This window comes from Cucurbita pepo, chromosome LG18 (genome assembly GCF_002806865.2).
Source record: "Cucurbita pepo subsp. pepo cultivar mu-cu-16 chromosome LG18, ASM280686v2, whole genome shotgun sequence".
Classification (NCBI taxonomy): Eukaryota; Viridiplantae; Streptophyta; class Magnoliopsida; order Cucurbitales; family Cucurbitaceae; genus Cucurbita; species Cucurbita pepo.
The window spans coordinates 3,805,915-3,830,723 of NC_036655.1; the positions used below are offsets into that span (position 1 = coordinate 3,805,915).

Below are 24,809 nucleotides of genomic sequence, written 5' to 3' on the forward strand. Positions count from 1 at the left end.
CTACGATCGAATTCTCCCTAAACAAAATGGCTGATCTATAACATCAATTACAGAAAAATGAGGTTCGAGTTGATGAACAGAGTGACCAAAAGATCGTCATTGCAAATGCAAATATAATCTTAATATTGATTGAAGCGAAGAAAATTTCAAGTATCTTGTATACACCTACAGTAGACAAATTGTGAGATCTCTTATCAGTTGTAGAGGGGAACGAACATTCCTTATAAGGGTATGGAAATCTCTCCCTAGTCGACACGTTTTAAGACTTTGAGTGGAAGCTCGAAATGAAAAGTTCAAATATGACAATATCTGTTAGCGATGAACTTAGGCTGTTACACAGGTCAAGACAATATCAAAACTTAGATACATTTAACATGATAGGAGGTGAACGTTAGCGATGGATAGGGCATTGGAGGTAGAATATGTCTTAATATGTACCTCTGGTTTGAGCTGATGGTTAGCTCATTACTTTATGTCATATCTTGCTTTTGGAGTGCATGCCCTTAAAAAGAAGACGTGCATAATCCAAGACTAAGTACAATATTGAATGATGTTGGTGCCTATGCAAACTTTGCATGTTCGTATGTCTTATTGTGAGAATCTCTTTTTACGTTGGATTGTAGAGTCTAATCATCATCGAATCAAGTTCGATCGAAGCTCGAAAGAGAACTCAAATGTGTTAGGAGTTAAACGTAACCTCTATCGAACTAGAGCGGTCCAACCAAACCTAAATAATTCCTCCTCTTTTGAATTCGAACCAAATCAAAGTTAAACAATAACTACGTAACGACACTAGAATTTATACTAGTTCACCTCAAGCTTGGGTTTACGTTCAATTGTTTGCAACTCCAAGTTCTACTATAGGTGAAGATTACAACGACTCCCTTTTTCATGCTACAAATCTCTCTCTCGAGTTAGCTTCTATAGTTGGTACTTGTTCCCTTCTCCAATCGATGTGGGACCCTCCAATCCACCCTCCTTCGGGGCACACTCTCCAATCCTCATTGGCACATCGTCTGATGTTTGGATTTGATACCATTTGTAACAGCCTAAGCCCACCGCTGGCAAATATCGTCCTCTTAGGTTTTCCCTTTCAGACGCATCTGCTAGGGAGAGGTTTCCACACCCTTATAAAGAATGTTTCGTTCTCCTCCCCAACCGATGTGGGATCTCACAATCTACCCCCTTTGGGGCCCAGCATCTTCATTAGCACTCATTCTCTTCTCCAAACGACATGGGACACCCTCAATCCATCCCCTTCGTGGCCCTGCGTCCTTGCTAGCACACCGCCTCGTGTCCACCCCCTTCAAGGCTTAGTCTCCTCGCTAGCACATTCTCCGATGTTTGGCTCTGATACCATTTGTAACAGCTCAAGCCCACCGTTAACACATATTGTCCTCTTTGGACTTTTCCTTTCGAGTTTCCCCTCAAGATTTTTTAAACGTGTCTGCTAAGAAGAGGTTTCCACATCCTTATTTCATTCTCCTCCCCAACCGATGTGGAATCTCACAATCCACCCCTCTTTAAAGCCCAACATCCTCACTCACACTCGTTCCCTTCTCCAATCGACATGGGACACACCCAATCCATCCCCTTCGTGACCCTGCGTCCTTGCTGGCACACTGCCTCGTGTCCACACCCTTTCAGGGCTTAGTTTCCTCGCTGACACATCGCCCAACATTTGGCTTTGATACCATTTATAACAGCTCAAGCCTGCCGCTAACAAATATTGTCCTTATTGAACTTCCCCTCAAGATTTTAAAACGCGTCTACTAGCGAGAAGTTTTCACACTCTTATAAACAATACTTCGTTCTCCTCCCTAACCGATGTGAGATCTCATAATTCAATTCAAACACAACGACTACTACGAATACATAACAATAGAGAATAATACATGTTCTAGCTCTCATTACACAGTTGGTGGAAAGATTTCACAAAAGGTTGGGCAAGCATGTTAGAATAAACATGGAACTAAGCAATTGTTCTTTGAAACTCGTGTAGATTTCAACTAATGGATGACTTCTTAGCATCACTCATATTACAATCACACCATAATTTATGACCTTTTACAGTTAACATTTCAGTGGATAAATGGTTTGGAATGAAGAACAGCACGAAAACAACACTCCTAAGATGAACTAAATACTGAGTTCAGATGCAAATTACACCTCTCAATATAACAACAGTTTAGAAAGAAATCAGCCAAAAGGTTAGAGCAACCACAGACCTTAGGACTGGAAACATGTTAGTCATAGCGAGCGTACCCGGGCTCGCTCTCAACATCCCCATGAGCGTTTGTAGAGCAAGCAGCTTTTCACTGCAAGCTACCAGGCCTGCCAGTTGCAGAGATCGGTGTCGACTGAGGGAACGAGTTGTGAACAATCATATGGCTGTTATCTATAGCGTTTACCATTGATACGTTGTTGCCTTTCAGTGTCTGCTCCAACAGGTGAACGAGCGACATGAATATTTCCATTCGAGTTACGTCCCTGTTGGCCTGTAAATGTAAAGCAAAATCGATTCAGTAACATATATAAAGCCCTCATGCTACCTCACTCGAGAGCTAACTACTACACCGAGACCATGTTCGTTAGTTACCTCAACGGCAAATCGTGCCCATATCTTGTCGTCTCGTGCCTCCATCACACCTTTCAGTATGGTCAAGCCCATACCACGGATCAAATCGGCTATTTCCAAAAAGAACCCCCTCTCTTCACAAAGCATCTGCCACAAAATGGACATGAAAATGTCAATAGATTATACAAAACGGAAGACGAGTTTAAATGGAAGGTCTACCTCCACGAGCATTTGACGTGGCGGATTCAAATCTTCAACTATGATTGGGCAGACCATAGTTTGTGAACCAACCTCGAACGCCCACGTTGCCCCACCTTCGAAGTTATCTTTTAAAAAGTGTCCGCCTTCTTTGCGGATGATCTGCAATAAGCCAAGGAAACAGAGCTCTCATATCTCTTCATATTCTATAAAATACGAACGATGTATATAACGAACCATGCTTATGAGCTCTCAACAGCGTGGAGAAAACCGAACAATAGTTAACGAAGAAAAACAGGACAGTAAGTAATCCGATACCTTAGACTCTCCTGTCTGTTTTAACTTGTCAGCATGCTTTGTGACACTTTGCAGGAAAAGCATATGCTTGATGGTTTTTTCGAGTAATGCATCTATGCTACACTGTTAAGAAATCGACACAAAATAGTTAGTTCATGAGAATCATAGATATGAAAGTGTTCGAAAGTTCGATGTATATTTGTAAAACGAATTACTTTTGCTCCATTTGGCACGATCTCCCGCAGTTCCTTTACGCGATCCTGTATCATCTGGCGATCTTTGGGCCTTGGTCTTGGGTTCTCTCCCGGTTTCAGCCTTTTACGACTCGATTTGTTCACTTCATCAGGCCTCTTAGAATAGGCTGTCGACACGCTACTGTCACGCTTCAAATTATCTCCCTGTTCAACCCATGAACTGATTTGAGATCCATATACTGAAGAACTTTGAGAACAATTTGCCAAATCATTATGTCTACAACCAGATCTGAAAGAGCTATTATCTAACGTCCCCACTTCACCCCGAGACTTAGGGACGCCGAAAACTCCCCTCTGCGCACTTGGCTGTCCATAAATCAAGCTACTCGGACCCGAGGAGCTACAGATTTTAGTCAATGTCGTCCTACAAGAAGTGCTATCATCTGAACTCTGCTTGATGGCAGAGTGACCTCTGGAAACTATAGCATCTAAAAGTTGGTCAGAGGCTGTCAATGAATTGGTTCCCGATTCAGGTATCGTTCTACATGTAGAAGAGACGTTTGAGCTCAAGCCAGCCTCGAGCGCGTTCATTATCTGAGATGCATTGGAATTCTGCCTGTCCTCGTTGTGCAGACTCTCAGATAAACTATTCCAGTTGTCACTGAGAAGTTTATTCTTATACTCCACACCGAGAATATCGAACAAGTCATCACCTGAAGAGGGTAGAGCACAAATTTGTTCGTTTTTAATATGCGGGAGTCTCGAGCTCTCAAATCCGTTAAAATGGTTCGAGTAATCATTAGCAAGACCAGACATGTAGTCATCCAAGGACACGACATTCTCCAGTTGAGTCCATGTAGTATTGAGAGCTTCAAATAAATCATTATCTGCTGATGGGGCTGCTTCCAAAATTGCTTTTCCACAGTTCTCTAGTGACCGTTGACTAGGCGTAACCGAACAACCTAGCCCACCAGATAAAGAAACCTCATCGGCCTTCGAATCGAGAGCATTTTGCACCTCGATTCCACCCTGCTTGCCCCCATGAACACCTTTTTCAGTTGCTCGACGGTCATCAGAAACAGAGACTGGAACTGAAAATGGCTTTGAACCAATAGTTTTCGTTTCCTTTGACTGCTTGCTTTCAACTAATGGATGATTGGTTGTAACGGAACTATTTTCGTTATCGATCGTTATGCCACCAGGTGCCACCAGTTGAGACGGGTTACAAGTATTTGATGAATTCAAGCCAGCTGAAAGATTCTGATTTCCCACTAATTTCAGGCTGCTATGCGCAACGGCCGATAGAAAGACACCAGATTGGGAGTTGTACAAAGAACTCGAAGAACCATGCTGGTGAAACCGTGCCTCAGTATTTGGAAGAATGACTTCAGCTCTGACACGTCCATACTCCAAATCGTCTCTTGAAGGGAGACTCGGCTTCATCGCTAAAGTATCGTTTGATAGACCAAGATTTTGATGAGGAATTGCCAGAGCTCGGGTCATGTAAGGATTTTTTTGCGACGTTGAAGAAGCAGCAAGATGATTATTAGACCAGATCTCTTGAAACAGCAAATTAGAAGGCTGATTGGACCTAGAAGCTAGCAATGAGTTGTCTTGTGGGTTGCAATTGCCATCCATGAATAAGGGATCCATCACGTCGCAACTTCGAGAAGGGTCCGTAAGTCCAGCCATTCGAGAAGGGTCTTTTCCATCATACGTCTCAGAAAGAAGAGCACCAGGCACAGACCCTAAATGTAGTATCAAACTCTTTACGTCGTTTACAAATGTCAAGTTCTCCATGATCTGAAGAAGCAATTCGAGAACATCATTAAGGGAACTCGGAAGTCTGATGAGGTAAAGCTAATACTCGATGTAATCGAACGATTTCTATAGTTCTCGGACTAATTGAAAATAGCTGATATGATAGTCAACCACTAGCATATTTACAGGGCAACTAATGGTATCATCCTCCAGATGTATGTTATAAGACAATTATTCAAAAGCCACAGGTACGAACAGAACTAACGCTTTAATGGGTACTCACCGAGAAGGACGAGCCCAGCTGTACGACTCCATGAGGAAGCACCGGAATAACTGCGACGGTCTGCAAATGAGATACAAAAGCTTTTCACGAAACTGTTCGAGGAAACAATTTTGTTACAGGGGATAGAAGATGTAGGAAAATCTATCAAACCTGCATTCCAGCTAAAAATTGTTGATGCAACTCATTAAGAACCTGAAAGCACATCCCAAAAGAATTAATGGTCAATGCAAAAATTTTGATCTATTTTCATCATGAACCTTTCACATCAACCATGTAAATTTAAGAGGTTAGAACATGATCAAAGAATGTAGCGAGATCCCACGTTGGTTGGAAAGGGGATCGAAACGTTCTTTATAAGGTTATGGAAACCTCTCCCTAACGTGCGTTTTAAAAACCTTGAGGGGAAGCCCGAAAGGGAAAGCCCAAAGAGGACAGCATCTGCTCAGCAGTGGGTTTGGGCTGATACAAATGGTATCAGAGCCAGACACCGGGCGATGTGTCAGCCTCTAAGGGGGTGAACGTGAGGCAGTGTGCCAGCAAGGACGTTGAGTCTCGAAAGGGAGTGGACTGGGAGGTCTCACATCGATTGGAGAAGGGAACGAGTGCCAGCGAGGACGCTGGGCCTGAAGGGGGGTGGATTGCGAGATCCTACATCAATTGGAGAGGGGAACGAAGCATTCTTTACAAGGGTGTGAAAAACTCTCCCTAACCGACACTTTTAAAAACCTTGAGAGAAAGCCCAAAGAGGGCAATATCTGCTAGAGGTGGGCTTGAGCTGTTACAAATGGTATCAGAGTCAAGACACCGGGGGATGTGTCAGCAAGGAGGCTGAATCCTTAAGGGGGGTGGACACGAGGCGGTACGCCAACAAGGACATTGGACCCCGAAGGGGGTGGATTGGGGGGGTCCCACATCGATTGGAGAAGGAAACGAGTGCCAGCGAGGACGCTGGCCCTGAAGGGGGGTGTGGATTTTGAGATCCCACATCGGTTGGAGAGGGGAACGAAGCATTGTTTACAAGGGTGTAGAAACCTCTCCCTAGCAGACGCGTTTTAAAAACCTTTAGGGGAAGTCCGAAAGGGAAAGCCCAAAGATGACAATATCTGCTAGCGGTAGGCTTAGGCTGTTACAGAATGAGTCCAAGAAAGCAAGTTGGTTTCCAAAGGATGGAACCATTAAAACGTGGAATTACTCATAATCCCATTTCCATTGGACCATACATTCGTCGAGAATACTCGTGATTCCAACGACTTTATGAGCAGTAAAACATTTGATGCATACCTCTGGTGGATAAGCATCTCTGGTATAATTGCTTGACAGAATCCACTGATGGTTTCCTGTAAACGCAGCTCGCCCAACAATCCTGAAAACGACAAACGTGCATAGCATGTTCGGTTAAAACGAGTACCGAAAAGAAGAACAATAGAGGATAATCGAGCTCTGGAAGGTGCTTACCCTTCACCTACTAAACTAATCTGTTTATTCAACATCATCTTGTTAATTAAGGAATAAAGTTTGTCGTCCACACGATTCGCCTGTTGTGAGGAGGAACTTTGGGAATACCCCCAACATCCTTCCCATTCCCCAAGGGGTAATTTGGAGCTCCCACTTCCAGATGACTCAAAGCTGGGTAAGAGCTGGTAATGGCATTCTTCCCAAATCAGGAGCCTGCAAGTCCAAAATGCCTTACATTTATGCTCAAAGATAACAACTGCCACATTAAACTAAAGATTTCAAATCGAAACGAAGCACTACGATATCTTCATTGCCTCAGTACATTGAGAAAAGAAAACTGTAACGACACAAGCCCACCGCTAGCAGATATTGTTCTCTTTGGATTTCCCCTGTCGAGCTTCCCTTCATAAACGCGTCTGCTAGGGAGAGGCTTCCACACCCTTATAAGGAATGTTTTGTTCCCCTCTCCAACCGACGTGGGATCTCATAATTCACCCCCCTTGGGAGCCCAACATCCTCGGTAGCACACCGCCCAGTGTCTAGCTCTAATACCATTCGTAACAGCCCAAGCTCACCGCTAGCATATATTGTCCTCTTTGGTCTTTCCCTTTAAGACTTCTCCTCATAAACGTGTCTGTTAGGGAGAGGTTTCCACACCTTTATAAGGAATGTTTTGTTCCCCCTCTCCAACTAATGTGGGATCTCATAATCCACCCCCTTTGGAAGCCCAGCATCCTTGCTGGCACACCTCCCCATGTTTGGCTCTGATACCATTTGTAACAACCCAAGATCACCATAAGCATATATTGTCCTTTTTCGACTTTTCCTTCCGGACTTCCCCTCATAAACGCGTCTCTATGGAGAGATTTCCACACCCTTATACCGACTGCTTCGTTCCCCTCTCCAACCGATGTGGGATCTCATAATCCACCCCCCTTGGAACCCCAGCGTCCTCGCTAGCACACCGCCCGATGTCAAGCTCTAATACCATTTGTAACAACCCAAGCCCACCGCTAACATATATTGTCCTCTTTGGGCTTTCCCTTTCAAGCTTCCCCTCGTAAACGCATCTACTAGGGAGAGATTTCCACACCCTTATAAGGAATGCTTCGTTCCCCTCTCCAACCGATGTGGGATCTCATAATCCACCCCCCTTGGAACCCCAGCGTCCTCGCTAGCACACCGCCCGATGTCAAGCTCTAATACCATTTGTAACAACCCAAGCCCACCGCTAACATATATTGTCCTCTTTGGGCTTTCCCTTTCAAGCTTCCCCTCGTAAACGCATCTACTAGGGAGAGATTTCCACACCCTTATAAGGAATGCTTCGTTCCCCTCTCCAACCGATGTGGGATCTCATAATCCACCCCCCTTGGAACCCCAGCGTCCTCGCTAGCACACCGCCCGATGTCAAGCTCTAATACCATTTGTAACAACCCAAGCCCACCGCTAACATATATTGTCCTCTTTCAGCTTTCCCTTTCGAACTTCCCCTCATAAACACGTCTACTAGGGAGAGATTTCCACACCCTTATAAGAACTGCTTTGTTCCCCTCTCCAACCGATATGAGATCTCATAATCCACCCCCCTTGGAACCCCAGCATCCTCGCTAGCACACCGCCCGATGTCTGGTTACGCTACCCTTTGTAACAGACCAAGCCCACCGCTAGCATATATTGTCCTCTTTCAGCTTTCCCTTTTGAGCTTCCCCTCCTAAACACGTCAGCTAGGGAGAGATTTCCACACCCTTATAAGGAATGCTTCGATCCCCTCTCCAACCGATGCAGAATCTCACAAAAACAAATCAGTCAAAGGATCTAAAAAGTATGAACATCTAACTCTATTCCCTCGCCCAAGCAAAGACAAACATATTACTCAAAGACCAGCTGGTCTTAAAAAGCAAACGCCACTCCACAAAACATGATATCAGAAAAGCCAAAGCCAAAGCCAAAGGCCATTAATCTTCAGAACAAAGCAGAATCCATCCAAAAAATCAGCTAAAAAGGGATAAAGAAGCAAGTAAAAGGCCACATATCAAACAATCTGCTTTAACCAATCATGTGAACTACTCAACACAACACAAGCTACCAAAACAACATGAATCCAAACCTAATTAATGAACTTCCCACTTTAAAGGATTCAAAGACAGTAATCTCTAGGCCACTTTTTAACTTTTCTTCCCCTTTTCCTTTCTAGATTGAACTAAACTCCAACAAAGCAATCAAACCCAGATCCCATTAAGGATATTCCTATGCTCCAAACAAAAATCAAAAACATGGGATTTCATGGGGTTTTGGAGAACAAATCTTACTTGGAATTTTGGCAACCGATCTTCCAGAACACAGCATAACACCACTGATTCGAACCACAAAGAGCCTTGAGCGTTTCTTTAAGCGAAAACCTCATAGCTACCGAAGCAATTTTATACAATACCCAATACAAAACATGCACGAAACAGTAGAGAACAAGAACATAAAATGCTCAAGCGCTGATGAGACCGTATATTTCTCAAGCTATTTCAAATTTCCCATTCTAATTTCTAACTTCCACGACACGATCCTCTCCCTGCCTGCTTCGTTCTCAAACCACCGCTTCTCTTCCTAACTGGGTCAATATTTCCCACAATTCTTCTCCGGAAAGCCATGCTCCGGCGAGCCGAAAGCTTGAAAAACAGAGAGGAAAAGGTGGAGTGGGAGAGAAACAGAGCAGGAATAGCGACAAGCGCTTTCTCCCAAAGCGCCTACACTATTCCACAGGTCTGAATCTTGTAGACTGCCATGATCTGCTCCATTTCTGAGCTCAGGGAAGAATTAAAAAGGGTGGGAATCAAAATCCGTGAAGAGCAGGGAATTTGAGCTCAAGATGAAGAACTGGGTCGATTCAGAGTGGAAATGGGTGTTGATTCTTCCAGTTAATTGCGATGAAAATGGGTTTCTTTGAGATTCGAACCTGGGTCTGTTCAGTTCTTCCTTCTTCTTCCTCCTTCCTCCTCTTTCACTTTGGCTCTGCAAATTTCTCTCGTAATCACTCTGTGAGAAAAGCTCTGCAACTGCGGTGAAGTCCACCATAAAAAGAACACAAGGAGAAAAGGTGAGCTTCCCAAAAAAGGCTCGGATTTCCTATTATTTACAAAAGTGCCACTCTACCTTTTATTATATTTTATTAGTACGAAATTACCATTTTAACCTTCCAAGAAAAACATTTCTATATAACCGGAATTCTTAGAGCTAAATTATTAAAAAAAAGTAAAAAAAAAAGAAAAATAAACTTTGAAATATTATGAATTAACTGAGAGCAATTGCTCGTCTTGTTTCTTACATCGCTCGAACTACTTCATAAAGACAAAATTTTAGTTGAAACTGCACTTCGTCTATCTGTTCACTTCTTGAAATTACATTTTTGTCCTTTTTCGTGTAATAAATACTATTTTTTGTCATTCTCGTTTTATTAATCTATTTTTCTCGATCTAACCATTAAAAGAGAGCTAACAATTTTTATAAGAACCAAATTTCAATAAAAGGGTGATTATATATATAGTTAAAAACGTATTTCGTCCATCTATCTATTTCTTAAAATTACATTTTTGTCCTTTTTCCGTGTAAATATATACTTTTATCTTCCGTCCTCCATATATTTATCTAATATATTTATACGTCACATAATATTTTAAGTCAATAATAATAATTATTATAATCAAAATTTAAATATCAAATTTGTAATTTAGGTAAATTTGAATTTTATATAAATTTGTGAGTGGAGGGGTAATTATATTTGGGGAGGCTGCAGGAGGTTCAGAGTGTGGACACGTGTTGGGATGTGGTTGGGCAGTGATGCAGTGCGGATCGCTGTTGCGGTGACGTCAGATACTAGATTGCCCTTACCTTTTTGTTTAATTACCCTTATGTCCCCTCCATAAAAAAAAACTATTTTCTTTTTTTCTTTTTATTTTATTTTATTTTATTTTATTTTATTTTATTTTATTTTGTAATGCAACCTTACTTTTTAATGCTTTCGAGAAAAAAAAAACGGGGCGCAAAAAAATATATATAATAAATAAATAAAAGAGCACGTGTCACCTACCATATTCCTTCTTTGTGCAATATTTAAAAAATATTCATAATTTCATTATTTTATTCACCATTTCGATCAGTATTCCAAATTCGGATTCGACACCTGATGATCCCGACATTCTCCAATGATATAGTCTGTGTTACTTACGTTAGGATCGCACAACAACACACACTCGATCTAAATGAACACAAGGAACAGAAGAGAATCGTACAACAACAAAGAGGATCATATCTGACGTCACGTGCGAGGTGTTGTGGACTTATTGAACTCGGTTCAATTGGATTGATTGGGACCAATTTGACTGTTTCATTCATTCGGCACGTGCAAGGTGTAGGTGTGGTTGCTCAATAGAGGATTACAACTCTAATTTTTTCGAGACTCCGAGAGGTGCAGAAAAAATTATTAGTCGAAAAATCATTTAAAATTAAATGATTTTAAAAATATTTAAAAGTAAATAACTGTTTTTTAAAGGACTTTTTAGCAATAATGGTGAGGGTATATTCTAGCAAGTTCAAAGTACATTCACCTTTGCCGTATTATAACTTTTTCTAATTTTGTTTAAATTAATTTATTGAATTATTGCATGTGACTTACTCGACATTTTTTAAAATTTATAAATTTATTAGACACAAAATTAAAAATTTAACGTCGTACTAGAAACAAAATTATTGAATATATTGGTCAATTTAAAAAAGATTAAACTTATAATTTAAAGAAAGAACGTATTATAACAGCTCAAGCCCGCTAGTAAATATTTAACGTCGTACTAGGCTCAGCGTCACAGGCATTCTTGTACAAGGCGTGTGGCCCATTGTCGCATGCCCGTGACACGCCAAAACCCTTTCATTGTACTACTTTATTGTTTTCTTTTACTGTTTTCATGTTGTATTATTTCTTTTTTGTTTTCTTTAAGAGTACGACGTTTCAGCGAGATCATGTCTACGCCTGGTAGACATGAAATGCCTCAAAATGTACCAAAGGGAGATGTGACTAGTTGTCAAATTCATCCTACCTAAAAAGTTATATACTGTTTAAACCGTTGTTGTTGCCTTTTTGTTTGCATGTTATATAACACCACTCTCGATCTCTCTCTCAATCTTGCTTTCAACCAATGTTGGCTTAACACCACTCGAGGTTTGAATACATGTTGTCCAACCATAGGCAACATGGTCAGAAGTTGGCTTGACTCACTCAGTACTGAAAGTGAGTGCCACCAATCGCCAAATCCGCTACCAATCAAAATTGTGAGACCCAGCGTTCTTGTTGGCACATCACCCGGTGTTTGGCTCTGATACCATCTGTAATAGCCCAAGTCCACCACTGACAAATATTATTCGTTTTAACTCGCTACGTATCCCCGTCAACCTCACGGTCTACTAGGGAGAGGTTTGCACATTTCTATAAGGAATATTTCGTTTTCTTTCCAACCAACGTGAGATCTAGCACGTACCGATCATTAAACAAACCAAAAAAAACATAATCGAACAAAGATATTTTAATAAAGAAATCTTAGGTTGTGGTCGAAAACAATTTGGATTCTTCTCTTTCTCTCTCTAATATATTAAAAATGGTCCATTGAGTGTAATCAAGTATGTGCATGTTGCACCTATTTTTTAACCTAATCTTTAGCTATCTCTTCTTTTTATATTTTATATTTTCACCAACATATATTATATCACATTCCTTTCTACTCTTTTTTTATTTTATTTTTTAAATTAGGTCATAATCATTTTTTATTTCCAAATTATCAATTTATTTATATCATAATATCCCAATATTTTTCTTTAATCGCTTTAATTCTAAGTTTTAATAAATGGTGCTCGGGTTTCGGGTTTCTAGCTACCTCATAGCCAATGGCATTTGTTCCATCACTATCGTGGATCGTGGTTGAAGGTTATGTGGCTCGTCTCGTGTTCTAACGTTGTAGCCTTGAAGGAAAAACCCTAGAGGAAAGATGCACGAGGAAGAAAAGGGTATGAACCGGTCTATTTTGAACTGGGAATTGACCTATCTAGTTTAATATGATCGACTGGTTCAGTCTAGTTGAACTCATCTGATTTGCTCTACGATGAAAGAGTCACTCCCTGTATGTTTATGTTCTGATCTATAGAATCATGTCTACATGTTTGGAACATACATGACAAGGTCACTCCCTGAATATACACGATATGATCTATAGGGTCGTATTCTCTCACTATGCCATTTGTTCCATCACTATCGTGGATCGCGGTTGGAGGTTATGTGGCTCGTCTCGTATTCTAACGTTGTAGCCTTGAAGGAAAAACCCTAGAGGAAAGATGCACAGGAAGAAAATGGTATGAAATGGTCTAGTTTTAATCGATTGGTACGGTCTGGTTGGAATTGACCTGTCTAGTTCAATGTGATTGGTTGGTTCAGTCTAGTTGAACTCGTCTGATTAAATTGTTATGATTTGATCTACGTATGACAAAGTCACTCCCAGTATGTTTATGTTCTGATCTATAGAATCATGTCTATATGTTTGGAACATACATGATAAGATCACTCCCTGAATATACAGGATATGATCTATAGGGTCGTGTTCTATATGTTTATGATACACACGATGATGTCACAACACGTTGCATGTTTTATTCTTTGGTACCAACCACGAGTCGTTACAATTTGTATCATAGCTCGTAGATTCGTTTTACATTATAAGCATCAGCTCTCTCTATAGCTCGACTCAAAGAAAACGTCCTGCCACAACTAAGTATCTGGTTACCAAACGAGTAGCTAAAAATATAGAATCGAACGTAAACACGTAAGATACTTTTAAACGTAATTAAATTAATATAAAAAAGTTGTACGATGAAGAGATATTCATTTTAGTTGAATAAAAACAAACAAATAACTCCAATTTGTGAATCTAATGAAGAAAATAATTATTTAATATTTTTCAATCATATTTTAAAATCCAAATATTATTATTTATTATTATTATTAAAAATAGAATGATTCTGGACTCTACACTGACATTGTCAGTATGCTGTCCCCCTTTAATTAATTAATTTTTAATTACAATATTTTTAAATTATTATTTATCAAATTAATTTAAAAAAATCTCGAAATTTTAACCATTAATTTTGAAAATAATTACCCAATGCCCAAAAAATCCCCTTTGCCAACGCAGCATTATTTATTTATTTATTTAAATAATTTAAGTTTTAAACTCCGCATGCCGGTGAAAAGTGAAAAGTGAAGGTGAGTTTAGACCGTTGATTGGTTACGTACTTTGAGAATCAATGGCTGAGATGGCGTATGGGAGATTTGCAAACTCCCAAAATACTGGTCAGAATTGCACTGATTGTTTTTTATTGGGTTGGTGAGTGACTGACGGGTCAGTTTAATTTTATTTGTTTTTTTAATAGATAATAATGGTTAAGGGGCATAAAAAGGAGGAGCCAACATTAGTTGGGAGACACATGAAAGGGTGATTCTTATAAATAAAAAAAAATTAACATTAAAAAAAAAAAAAACATTTTTTTAGTACACGGTCCGATTGAGTTTGTGACGAGCAGCTCAAACATTCATGACTCGTAATGTATCACTTGGGTTGGTTGAGTTGACCCGATTAGAAAAATGTCAACCTCAAACCAAACAGAATTTTTAGTTTTCTAAAAAATTCAACGTAATTGAACCAAGAAAAATCTAACTCAACCTGACTTTTATCGAGTCATATGAACACCGCTCGTGTCTTTTAACACTAATGTAATTTTGTTAAAGATTACTCTTATTCAAATACGATCTCGGTTCAGTCATATATCTGTACTTTTTTTTTTTTATCAAATTTCAATTTTTAAAAATTCCTTAATGATATTAATATTTTTTTTTTAATTTTTCTATGCAATCATACCTTTTTTAATTATAAAAGAGTATAATTTACTCCATCAGAACTATCATTTCAATATAAATAAATAAATGGATGTAGAAATATAAAATAATTATGATAATAATAACTTTAAAATAATAATAATAATATATTTACCTCGTACATTAATGTCGTATAATATCTAATAAAGTTATCCATTTTTACCTTCATTCTCAAACATTTCGTGTGATACTCGAGTAAATGAGCAGTAGATAAATGAACCTAAACTACATTTGAATCAGAGAGATCTTAACCGTTAAAAATGTACGATAGAATTGATAGTTACTATTTATATCAATAAGGTACGTCTTTTCAGCGACTTAATGATATAAATTATAAAATTAAGTGTATTTGACTCGGACCAGTTCCATTTTAGGTAGCCTCCTAAGAATTGTCACGGGAAATAAACGTATTCAAGCTCTCGTTCATATGTGATCTTGATTCATTCATATATCTCAAGTTTACTCGGGTGTCACAGTCACATTCATAACTTATGTCATTTTCGGGAATTAAATCACAAATCCATAACACATACACATTCGTGCAAGCAATATAATGATCAAATATATCATCATGAGCGAACAATGTTCTAGCATAGGCAAACAATAAGAAAATGCGGAAACGTTTTCATATTATTGTCGTAGCTTAACTTGAGTATAATTTAAGTGATTAAGACATATATAATCGATCGAGAGGTCAGAAGTTTGAATCTTTATGTTGTTAAATTTAAATGATTAAGACATATATAATCGATCAAGAAAACACGTAAGCTGATAGTAATGCGTAACGAGCCAAAGCGGACAACATTTACTAGTAGTGGATTTGGGCTGTTACAAATGGTATTAGAGCTAGAAGTCGAGCGGTGTACTAGTAAGGATGTTCGGGACCTAAATGGGGTGGATTGTGAGATCCCACATCGCTTGGAGATGGGGACTATGCATTTCTCGCAAGGGTGTAGAAACCTCTCCCAAACAGATGCATTTTAAAACCGTGAGACTGACGACGATACGTAACGAGCCAAAACGAACGATATTTGCTAGTGGTGGGTTACTTAATCTCAATTTAAACGTTACTTAAAACTTTATTAAATTGATTTTCATCATCATTCTTCTAGAACATCATACGTCACTCTTAACCGACCATTTGAACTGTTTCGACGAAAAGGAGATTCTTAAGGATTACAGACAATCTTATTACAGATACTTCAAAAAAGCCATAAATGTTCGTTGAAAGTCAAGCTTATTAGTCAACAAAAGTTTCGAAAAAGTTCCATACAACATTTGAAAATCTTACGAGATCATATAAAATCCATAATTAAACATTGGTAGGGCAAAAAAATTACTTTATTTTTTATTATTTATTTTTTTTTCTTATTTATTATAGCTCAAATCTTTGACTAAATGGTAAATGAAAATTATAATCGGAAAAGCGATCAAATATTTATAAAAAAGTTGGATCTTTGACCCCACAAGATTTTCAAACGTCAATTTCTCACTCGGTTCGTTTGAGTTTATCCACAGCGTTCAGCTGACTTACACTGATTGACCCAGTTGATCATCGTGGTCGGTATGGACCTCAAAACAACCTCTAGCCTCTTAATTTTTATGGTCACTAGAGGAACAACTATCTCTACAAACCAACACGAGTTCTTTCAACATGCTTTGTTCTCGGTCGTTATATAATTTTACAAAAAAAAAAAAAAAAAAAAAAAAATTTAAAGTGTGTGGAGACATGTAGAGCCGCACACGGTGGGCCCCACCAAATAATGATTGAAGATTATAGGACGGAAAGTTTATGAGAATCTTGACCTTTTGAAATATTTTGCTTATTAGTGTGAAAATTTATTTATTTAATTTTTTAAAAATAAATATATTATTTTTTAAAGATTTTCCGTTCACTTAAAAGTCATATGAACTTAAATGTTAGGTGAGCTCGGGAGAACACGGTAAAGCTGTTCAATTGAGAAGAGCTGGAAAAGATAATACCGATCAGCCAATCCAAATGATATATAGGTCATCGAAAAAAATTAAATGATCAAAGGAGCTTTACTGTTCCTTGAACGGTTGACAATTCTTCTTTCTGTAAAACGTTGTTCAATTGGGATGCTAGTATTGACTTGATGTCTCTAGTTATCTACACGAAGCTAGCTGACTGATCCATCACACATCTCAAAGGAATTAGGACGAGCGTCTTAGTTAAATTCATGAAATACTTTGATAAGGTGAGTTTATATGTGGACGTGATGAATTTGAGAAGTTTGTTGGTCGGTGTGATCCAACTTAGTCTGAAAATAGATGGTTGGGTTAGGTCCTTCAAGTCACCAACTCGATCAACTTGAAAATTTGGATTGGTTTATAAAATTTTTCGAACTCAACCTAATCTCTCTGGTTTTTTATTCCTCGTGCTCGGGCGAGCTTTCAGTGATGCCTATATCAGGTGTTTCTCTCGTTGTTTCTAATGTAACTGTTTTGAATGTATCAGTTTCTTATGTACTTATTCCTAGTGTAACGAGTTTGAGTGTAACAGAGGTTTTCGGGAGGTCGTTTTCCCCCAGGGCTTCTATCGTCTTCCTTTTAAAAGAAATAGCGTTTGGTCGAACCTCTCTATACTCAAATAAATAGAAGGTTCCTATACACAAATAAATAATTTATTTTTCCTTTTTTTTTAAAAAAAAAACTAATAGATTTATCAAAATATAAGAAAAATGAAAAATGGTGTAAAGTCATATCTGACACGTGTTTGTTAGCACCACGTCATGTGACAGGTGTCATATCACTGATTGGTTAGGTCCCATCAGTACGGAACTTGCATTTTCCAGGTATTTTTTTCTCTGACAAGCTTTTGTTTTGGGTCCGTCTGTATTTCGATTAATTATTATTCCTTCAAAAATAATAATAAAAATAAATAAAAATAAAAATAAAAATAAATTTCACACGTGTATAAAAATATTTTTTAAAATATAAATAGGAGGGGTGTTCAAATTTATTTTATTATTTATTCTCCGACCACTTTTAAAAATTATTTAAAATATTAAAATTGGGTTGAAAATCTTAATTAAATATTTAAAAATAAATAAATAGATGTTTTATGAATTAAAATTTTATTTTAAATAAAATAAAAATTTGAATAAATGAATCTGAACCGTCGTTCAATTTGAAAGAATTTACAACTCGAGCAATCATTTTGAGACTCATTCCGACCCATTTCAACGTACGAACATCGTCGATAACTAAGAATTTTGTAAAAATAAAAATAAAAATTATTGTAATATAATTTATTTATTTTATAATAGAGAGGTCCCATTGAATGCGAGTAATGTAATGGTGAATGATTGTTATGGTGGGCCTTGAAAAGACATGTTGGGCTTAATCATTAAATTTTCTAAAAGTACCACTCCCACAAGTAACCTCCTTTTTCCTTTTTCATATTTTCCATATTTTTAATATTATAATTACGTTTGTTCGGCTAAACCCGATCGTCATTCGAATAGTTAAACTTCCGTTAATAAACTCGCTTAGGAGATATAGATTCAAAATCTTTTAATGTTTTTCACGTCTATCACGTAAATTCATGTTATATAAATTTATCGTTACCCCGATAAGGGTAAATTTGGAATTATGTTAAAATATAAGGAGTAAATATAAAGTTTTTGTTCTAAATTAAAGTGAAGAAAACAAAATAATTGCCCTTCTAACGATCGAAGTAATTATAAATTTTAAAGGCATCTAGAATCTTGGAAAAAGAATAGTTAGACACAATGATTGAAAGAAAATTCATTATATTTGGTCGATAATTTTGTAGAGACGTTGATTCAGATGAAAGTCGGTCTGTTACGTATTCTCGACAGTCTCATGATTTTTTACTAGAGATAGTTTTTCACACCCTTATAAGGAATGCTTCGTTCATTCCCTTAGAGACCCAGATGATTGTGACACTAGGCTCTGATACCATTTACAATACTAGGGAGAGGTTTCCATACCATTATAAAAAATATTTCGTATGAGGTTTTCACACTCTTGTAAAGAATGGTTTGTCTACCCACTTTGGAGGTCCAGCGTCCTCGCTGACACATCACCTGTTGTCTAGCACTTCTATCATGTTTATTAAGTCCACCGCTAGTAGATATTGTCCGCTTTGTTCTGTTACATATCATTGTTAGTTTCACGGTTTTAAAACACTTCTACTGAGGAAAGGTTTCTATACTCTTATAAAAAAATATGTTTTGTTTCTCTCTCTGATTGAAACAACGTTGATTGATTTTATAACTGAAACAACGTTTGAATCCTTCTATCACAAACCTCGTTGGCTATTTATTTATTTATTTGTTGAGTAATTTGTAACGACCCAGATCCACCGCTTGCAGATATTGTCCTTTGGTCTCGGGCTTCCCTCAAGGTTTTAAAACTCGTCTTTACGGGGAAGGTTTCGTTGGGGAGGAGAACAAACCACCCCCTTCGGGGCCCAGCGTCTTCACTGGCACTCTTTCCTTCCTCCAATCGATATGGGACCTTCCCCAAATCCACCCCCCCTCTGGGGCCAGCGTCCTTACTAGCACACCGCCTCGTGTCTACCCCCCTTCGATGAACAACGAGAAGGCTGACACATCATCCGGTGTCTAGCTCTGATACCATTTTTAACGACCCAGATCCACCACTAGCAGATATTGTCCTCTTTGAGCTTTCCCTTTTGGGCTTCCCCTCATGGCTTTAAAATGCGTACGGAAAGATTTCACACCCCTGTAAATGGTGGTTTGTTCTCCTCCTAACCAATGTGAGACATCACATAATTATTATATATGTATTGTTAATATTATTAGAATTTACGTACGTTTAAGTGAGAAATTTAAATATATGACCTCTTAATTGAAACGAGATAGTAAAACTTTATTACTCGGCTTCTTTAAATTTTTTTAGTAGACCCATCATTATAATTAGTTCATGGTAGAAGATTCAAACCTTTGATCATATAGTCGATAATATATTTCTTTAACTAGTTGAGTTATGTTCAAATTGGTAGTTATAATTTTGTTAATCACAACTTATAAAATGTATCAATCGTGCATGTAATACTTCAAGCCCATCGCTAGTAGATATTGTCTACGTTAGCCCGTTATGTGTCGCCGTCAGCCTCACAGTTTTAAAACGTGTCTGTTAGGGAGAGGTTTTCACACACTTATAAAGAATGTTTCGTTCCCCTCTCCAATCGACGTGAGATCTTACAGTGCATGAACTATAAAGGACATTATAGATAAATCATGAACTTTAAACCCTAAATTACGAACTTTTTAGTCAATTATAGCATCAAACATGTTTTCAATACAAAAAATATGAACGTAGGAATCTGGACCTCGAAACGGATAAAGTAAATGCATTAACCATCGAGCTATGCTCGAGCAATTAGACCGACCCATGCACTTCTTTCCCTCACTTTATGTCTCCTATGTAATTATATAAACCAAAAGCTAAAAGACATAGAAAAAGAGGTGTGGATTTGATTAATTATGGTCACCAAACACCCTATGTATTGCTCAAATCAAGGGTTGAGGCTACAAACCCTAATTTGTAGATCAATAAACGCACGACACGATCGTGACTGCTTCAGTTGGACCCGTTCAACAGATGGGTTGTGATTGGTAGCACTTACCGACCTACATAGTTCGATAAATAAGTTAAATTCTCTAACTTTCGTATCCAATTTATTTCATAATCCTCTTAATTTATTACGTTTGAACCATGCATGAATCTGAGAAAGATCTTGAGACTATATATTTCTCGACTGATATGATTAAGAAATGCTTCAAAAATATGTGGGTAACGTTTCGATTCTTAGAAACTCGTTCGATCAAGAACTTCCAGGTCAAGGTTACAGTTCTATGTTGGCTGATCTCGTAAAAAACTTTCTAACAAAAATAACCTGAACATTTTTATATGAAAATAAAATCGAAACTTATTTCAAGTGTATGATAGAGATTGGAAATTAGTGAATTTGTTAGGAAGAAGACATGCTCTAAGCGTCCCCGGGACCCCCGAACACCAAATATCATGCTCTCTACTGTTCGTTATTTTTTTCTTTACCTGTTCGATTTTAGGATTACGATCAGCTCGATTTTGACGATTTTGACGAGATTTATTAATCAAAGTTTATAAATGTGAAAATTCAAAACTTTAACGTAAACACGAGATTACGTCAACTTAACTGATCAAACTATGTTAAAACTAGCTCGTTAGGACATTTAAACACGATTAGCGTGTAAATTGAGCAATATTATAAGTGGAAAAAAAAAGGATTTGATATCATTATATTTAATGAAATAATTGCATTGGATTCCAAAAAATAATAAAAATTGAAAATAAAATAGAAAGTATAATTAGATAGAAAGAATGAAAGGAAAGTGTTGTCGTTTTGGTTTTGATTACATTGCACGCGCCTAAAGTTTTTTTTATTTATTTTTATAATTATTTTTTATTTTATTATTTTAATAAATGAATAAATAAAAAATAAAAAAAAAACTCCCAACTCTTTTAATGGGCATGTTTTAATATTCACGTGTATTTTTTTTTTATTTTTTTAATATATATTTATTGTTCATTTTGTCGCTTAATTAATATATCGACCTATCTTATATTTACCTTCATCAATTTATGGACAATTAGTAGTAGGGGTGTACATGGTTCGGGTTGGATTGGGTTGAGAGATTTTTTTGACCCAACCAAAAAGTTCGGGTTAGTTGGATTGATAACCCAATTTTCGGGTTGGGTTTGGGTTGGTTTGTTGAGTTGTCGATAAAGACAGCTAAATACCGACATTTCTTGAGAATGATCTGTAACTATTCACATAAAAAAATCAATAAAAAACATCCAGCGAAAATTGTAACATATTAACATAGTTCAACGTTGTCATAAAATTAAAGACAACTAAATACCGACATTTGTCATAAAAAGTTTACAAACAAATACAAATTGATCTATAATTATTCACATAAAAAACAATAAAAAATAACAAGCGAAAATTATAACATATTAACATAGTTCAACGTTGTCATAAAACTAGAGAGAGCTAAATACAACATTTTTTTTAGAATGATCTATAATTATTCACATAAAAAATCAATAAAAGACGGCAAGTGAAAATTGTAACATATTAACCTAGTTTAACATTATCATAAAATTAAAGACGGCTAAATATCGACATTGACAGGAAATACGGACATTTCTTGAGAATTTGTAGTAAGAAAGATATAAGGATAGATCATCAAATTAAATAAACAATAAAAATAATAATAATAAAAATGTATATCCTTGGCGTCAAACTCAGACATGAGTGTCCTTAGAGAGGCCAAGGTACCACACCGACAAACCTATCAATACAAAAAAATTCTTAATATAATTTATATATTTTTATTTGGCTCGGGTCAATCCGAAGGTTTTATCCATGAATCCGAAACTGAACCGATTCGTTCAGAAAAATGAACCCAACCCTACTCGAAATTCTAATCTAACCCAACTCAACCCTTATAGTTCGGGTTAGGTTGGTCCGGGTTGTCGAGTTGTTGGGTTGAATGTACACCCCTACAAATAAAGTTTAAAATTTTTGATAGATTTTAAAAATTTATACATTTTAATAAAAATAAATTTTAAATTTTAAATTTTAAAAATTAAAATATAAATTATAAAATTTTAGGGATCAAAAAGTGGGGCTCAAACCTAATTATAATAAAGAAGAGATATAGTTTGCTATTAGAGTAATTTCATGGGTTAAATTTTAAAATAAAGAAATAAATTTATATTAAAAGCGATCACTTGTAACATATATAAATTACTCTAATAGCAATCCATCCCTTATAAAGAATGTTTCGTTATTCTCTCCAACCGATATGAGATCTCACAATCCATCCCTTGTACGGGCCCAGAGTACTTGCTGGCACATTGTTTAGTGTCTGTCTCTAATACCATTCTGTTACATTTCAATCTTTCGATGCCACGAAATTCACGGTGTGACATAACTGGTCAGATGTCTCTTTTTCTTTTTTGTCGAGTTGGACTATCCAACCTACCTGCGAAGAATAAGTTTATGAGGCTCGATTAGGAGCTCAAATCGAGATTCTACGTTGTGAATTAAACTAAGGTGGATTGATTTGACTGGTTGACACCCGACATACAACTCGACGTGTGGTGAGCGTGATTAGCAACCGAAAGAAATTTTATCGATCAAATCCTACAGTTTTCAAGGACTTTTGTCAATAATGAGGTTTAGTTTTCAAAATGATTTGGGACCAATGTTGTGAATAAAGGAAAATTGAGGGGTTTGTATGCAAATTTTTGGTTTTGCTCTAAACAAAATCCATCCCATCCCATCATTTTGTCTCTATCTCTCGTAGTAGCCAATCGATGGCTTCAAAACCGTTGGATTAAAAATGGCCAACAGATCTAAACCGTTGATTTGGATAAGACCAAATAGGTGTGTTCGTGAATTAGGTTAAGTAGCGTTCTACTTACAATTTTTTTTTGTCTCAAAAAATGTAAACGACTCTAATGATCTAATAGAATTTACTCAGCCGGACCGTAAAAATATTTTGGTTAAAATTCGTTTTTACTAATTGTCCGGAGTCTTCGGAAAATTCAATGATTTGAAAAACCTGATTAACTCAATCTAATTTGTACGGTCTGAATTGGGTAAAAATTTAAGGTTGGATTAGGCTGAGTTCGTTATTCAATGAAAACAGTTTGCATGGACACTTGTACTAATTGTTTAAAATTTTAGATTATATCACAGCTCAAGTCCACTGCTAGTAGATATTATTCATTTTGGTTCGTTACATATCGTCGTCAGCTTCATGACTTTAAAACGCGTCTCTTAGGGAGAGGTTGTCACACCCTTACAAGGAATGTTTTGTTCCCCTCTCTAACCGATGTAGGATCTCACAATCCACCCCCTTGAAAACCAACGTTCTCACTAGCACACCGTCCGGTGTCTGGTTCTGATACCATTTGTAACAACCCAAGTCCACCGCTAGCAAATATTGTCCGTTTTGACCCGTTACGTGTATGCTAGGGACAAGTCTCAACCCCTAATGACTTTACAATGTGGAATGGCAAACAATGATTCAAAGTTTTCTCTTTGATGGCTTTAAATTTTTGCATTCACTTTCAATAGTCAACTCTTCGTTATAATCCAATGAAATTTGGATGCGATGTATGTGATATAGTTGTTCGTTGGATATATTTAGAGCGAACGTTTTTTAAAAATATAGCTTGTTTTTATAATCGTCATTGATTCTAGACGGTAAGTAACGAATAGTAAAGATCGAACATAAGAGTTCATTTACAGATATAACACTGAGATTTATAACATAGTCTTATATTTTGATGACGTGAGAGCCAGAAAGGTTACATCCGTTAAAAAAAACAAGTATTTATAAGAATTAGCACTCGACCAATATGACTAAAGATTGAGTTAGGTTAGATTTTTATTCCCTGGGTTGGTTGAATTTTTGAAAAACTGAAAAATTCGAATCGTGGGTTAACCATTTTTTGTTGAGTCAACCCAATCAGTAAAAAATAGAGTTACAATCCAACCCGGGTCCCCCCGGTAAACACGATACATGCAAAATACCAGCGGGGGAGGAGACCCTTCTCACTTAAGCTCAAGCATACCCGACTCTTAAAAGATTATTATGAAAATTAAGAATATTTGACGTTTGCAACTGATGGTAGTGATGCATTGTAACGTATGAATGTTTGATATTTGAATTCAATCAGATTTTAGTTATTAACGTAACATGTATTGTAGATCATTAATAATTTTTTAGTAGTTAAAAAAAAAAAACAACCGGACAACCCGATCCAACAGTTAGGTTGGGTTAAGTTGTGAACTCTGTTCGGGTCGGTCCAGTCAAATCGAACTTTCGAGTTGGTCCGAATTAAATAAAGTTGGAAGGCAAAAATAGAAAGAAATAAAAGTGAATAATTGTTGTTAGGAGGGTAAAATAGGAAAGAATATTTAATGATGGGAGTTGATAATTAGTTGCCTACTTTTTCACCTACATTTTCTATCATTCATAATCATCAATCTTTATCTATTTC

The 24,809-nt window shown here is 37.1% G+C and overlaps 1 protein-coding gene across 1 annotated transcript; it reads right to left on the bottom strand.

Annotated features, from left to right (window-relative positions):
* Window positions 1–1,928: 1,928 nt before the first annotated feature.
* Window positions 1,929–9,805, bottom strand: LOC111780090 (transcription factor LHW-like). Its single transcript, XM_023660368.1, has 10 exons — window positions 9,079–9,805; window positions 6,767–6,979; window positions 6,593–6,674; window positions 5,462–5,503; window positions 5,312–5,371; window positions 3,289–5,070; window positions 3,095–3,196; window positions 2,798–2,938; window positions 2,600–2,725; window positions 1,929–2,498 (listed from the first exon to the last, which is right to left on the bottom strand). Exons 1-10 carry the CDS (start codon window positions 9,171–9,173, stop codon window positions 2,316–2,318), a joined length of 2,826 nt encoding a protein of 941 aa, XP_023516136.1. The 5' UTR covers window positions 9,174–9,805; the 3' UTR covers window positions 1,929–2,315.
* Window positions 9,806–24,809: the final 15,004 nt, after the last annotated feature.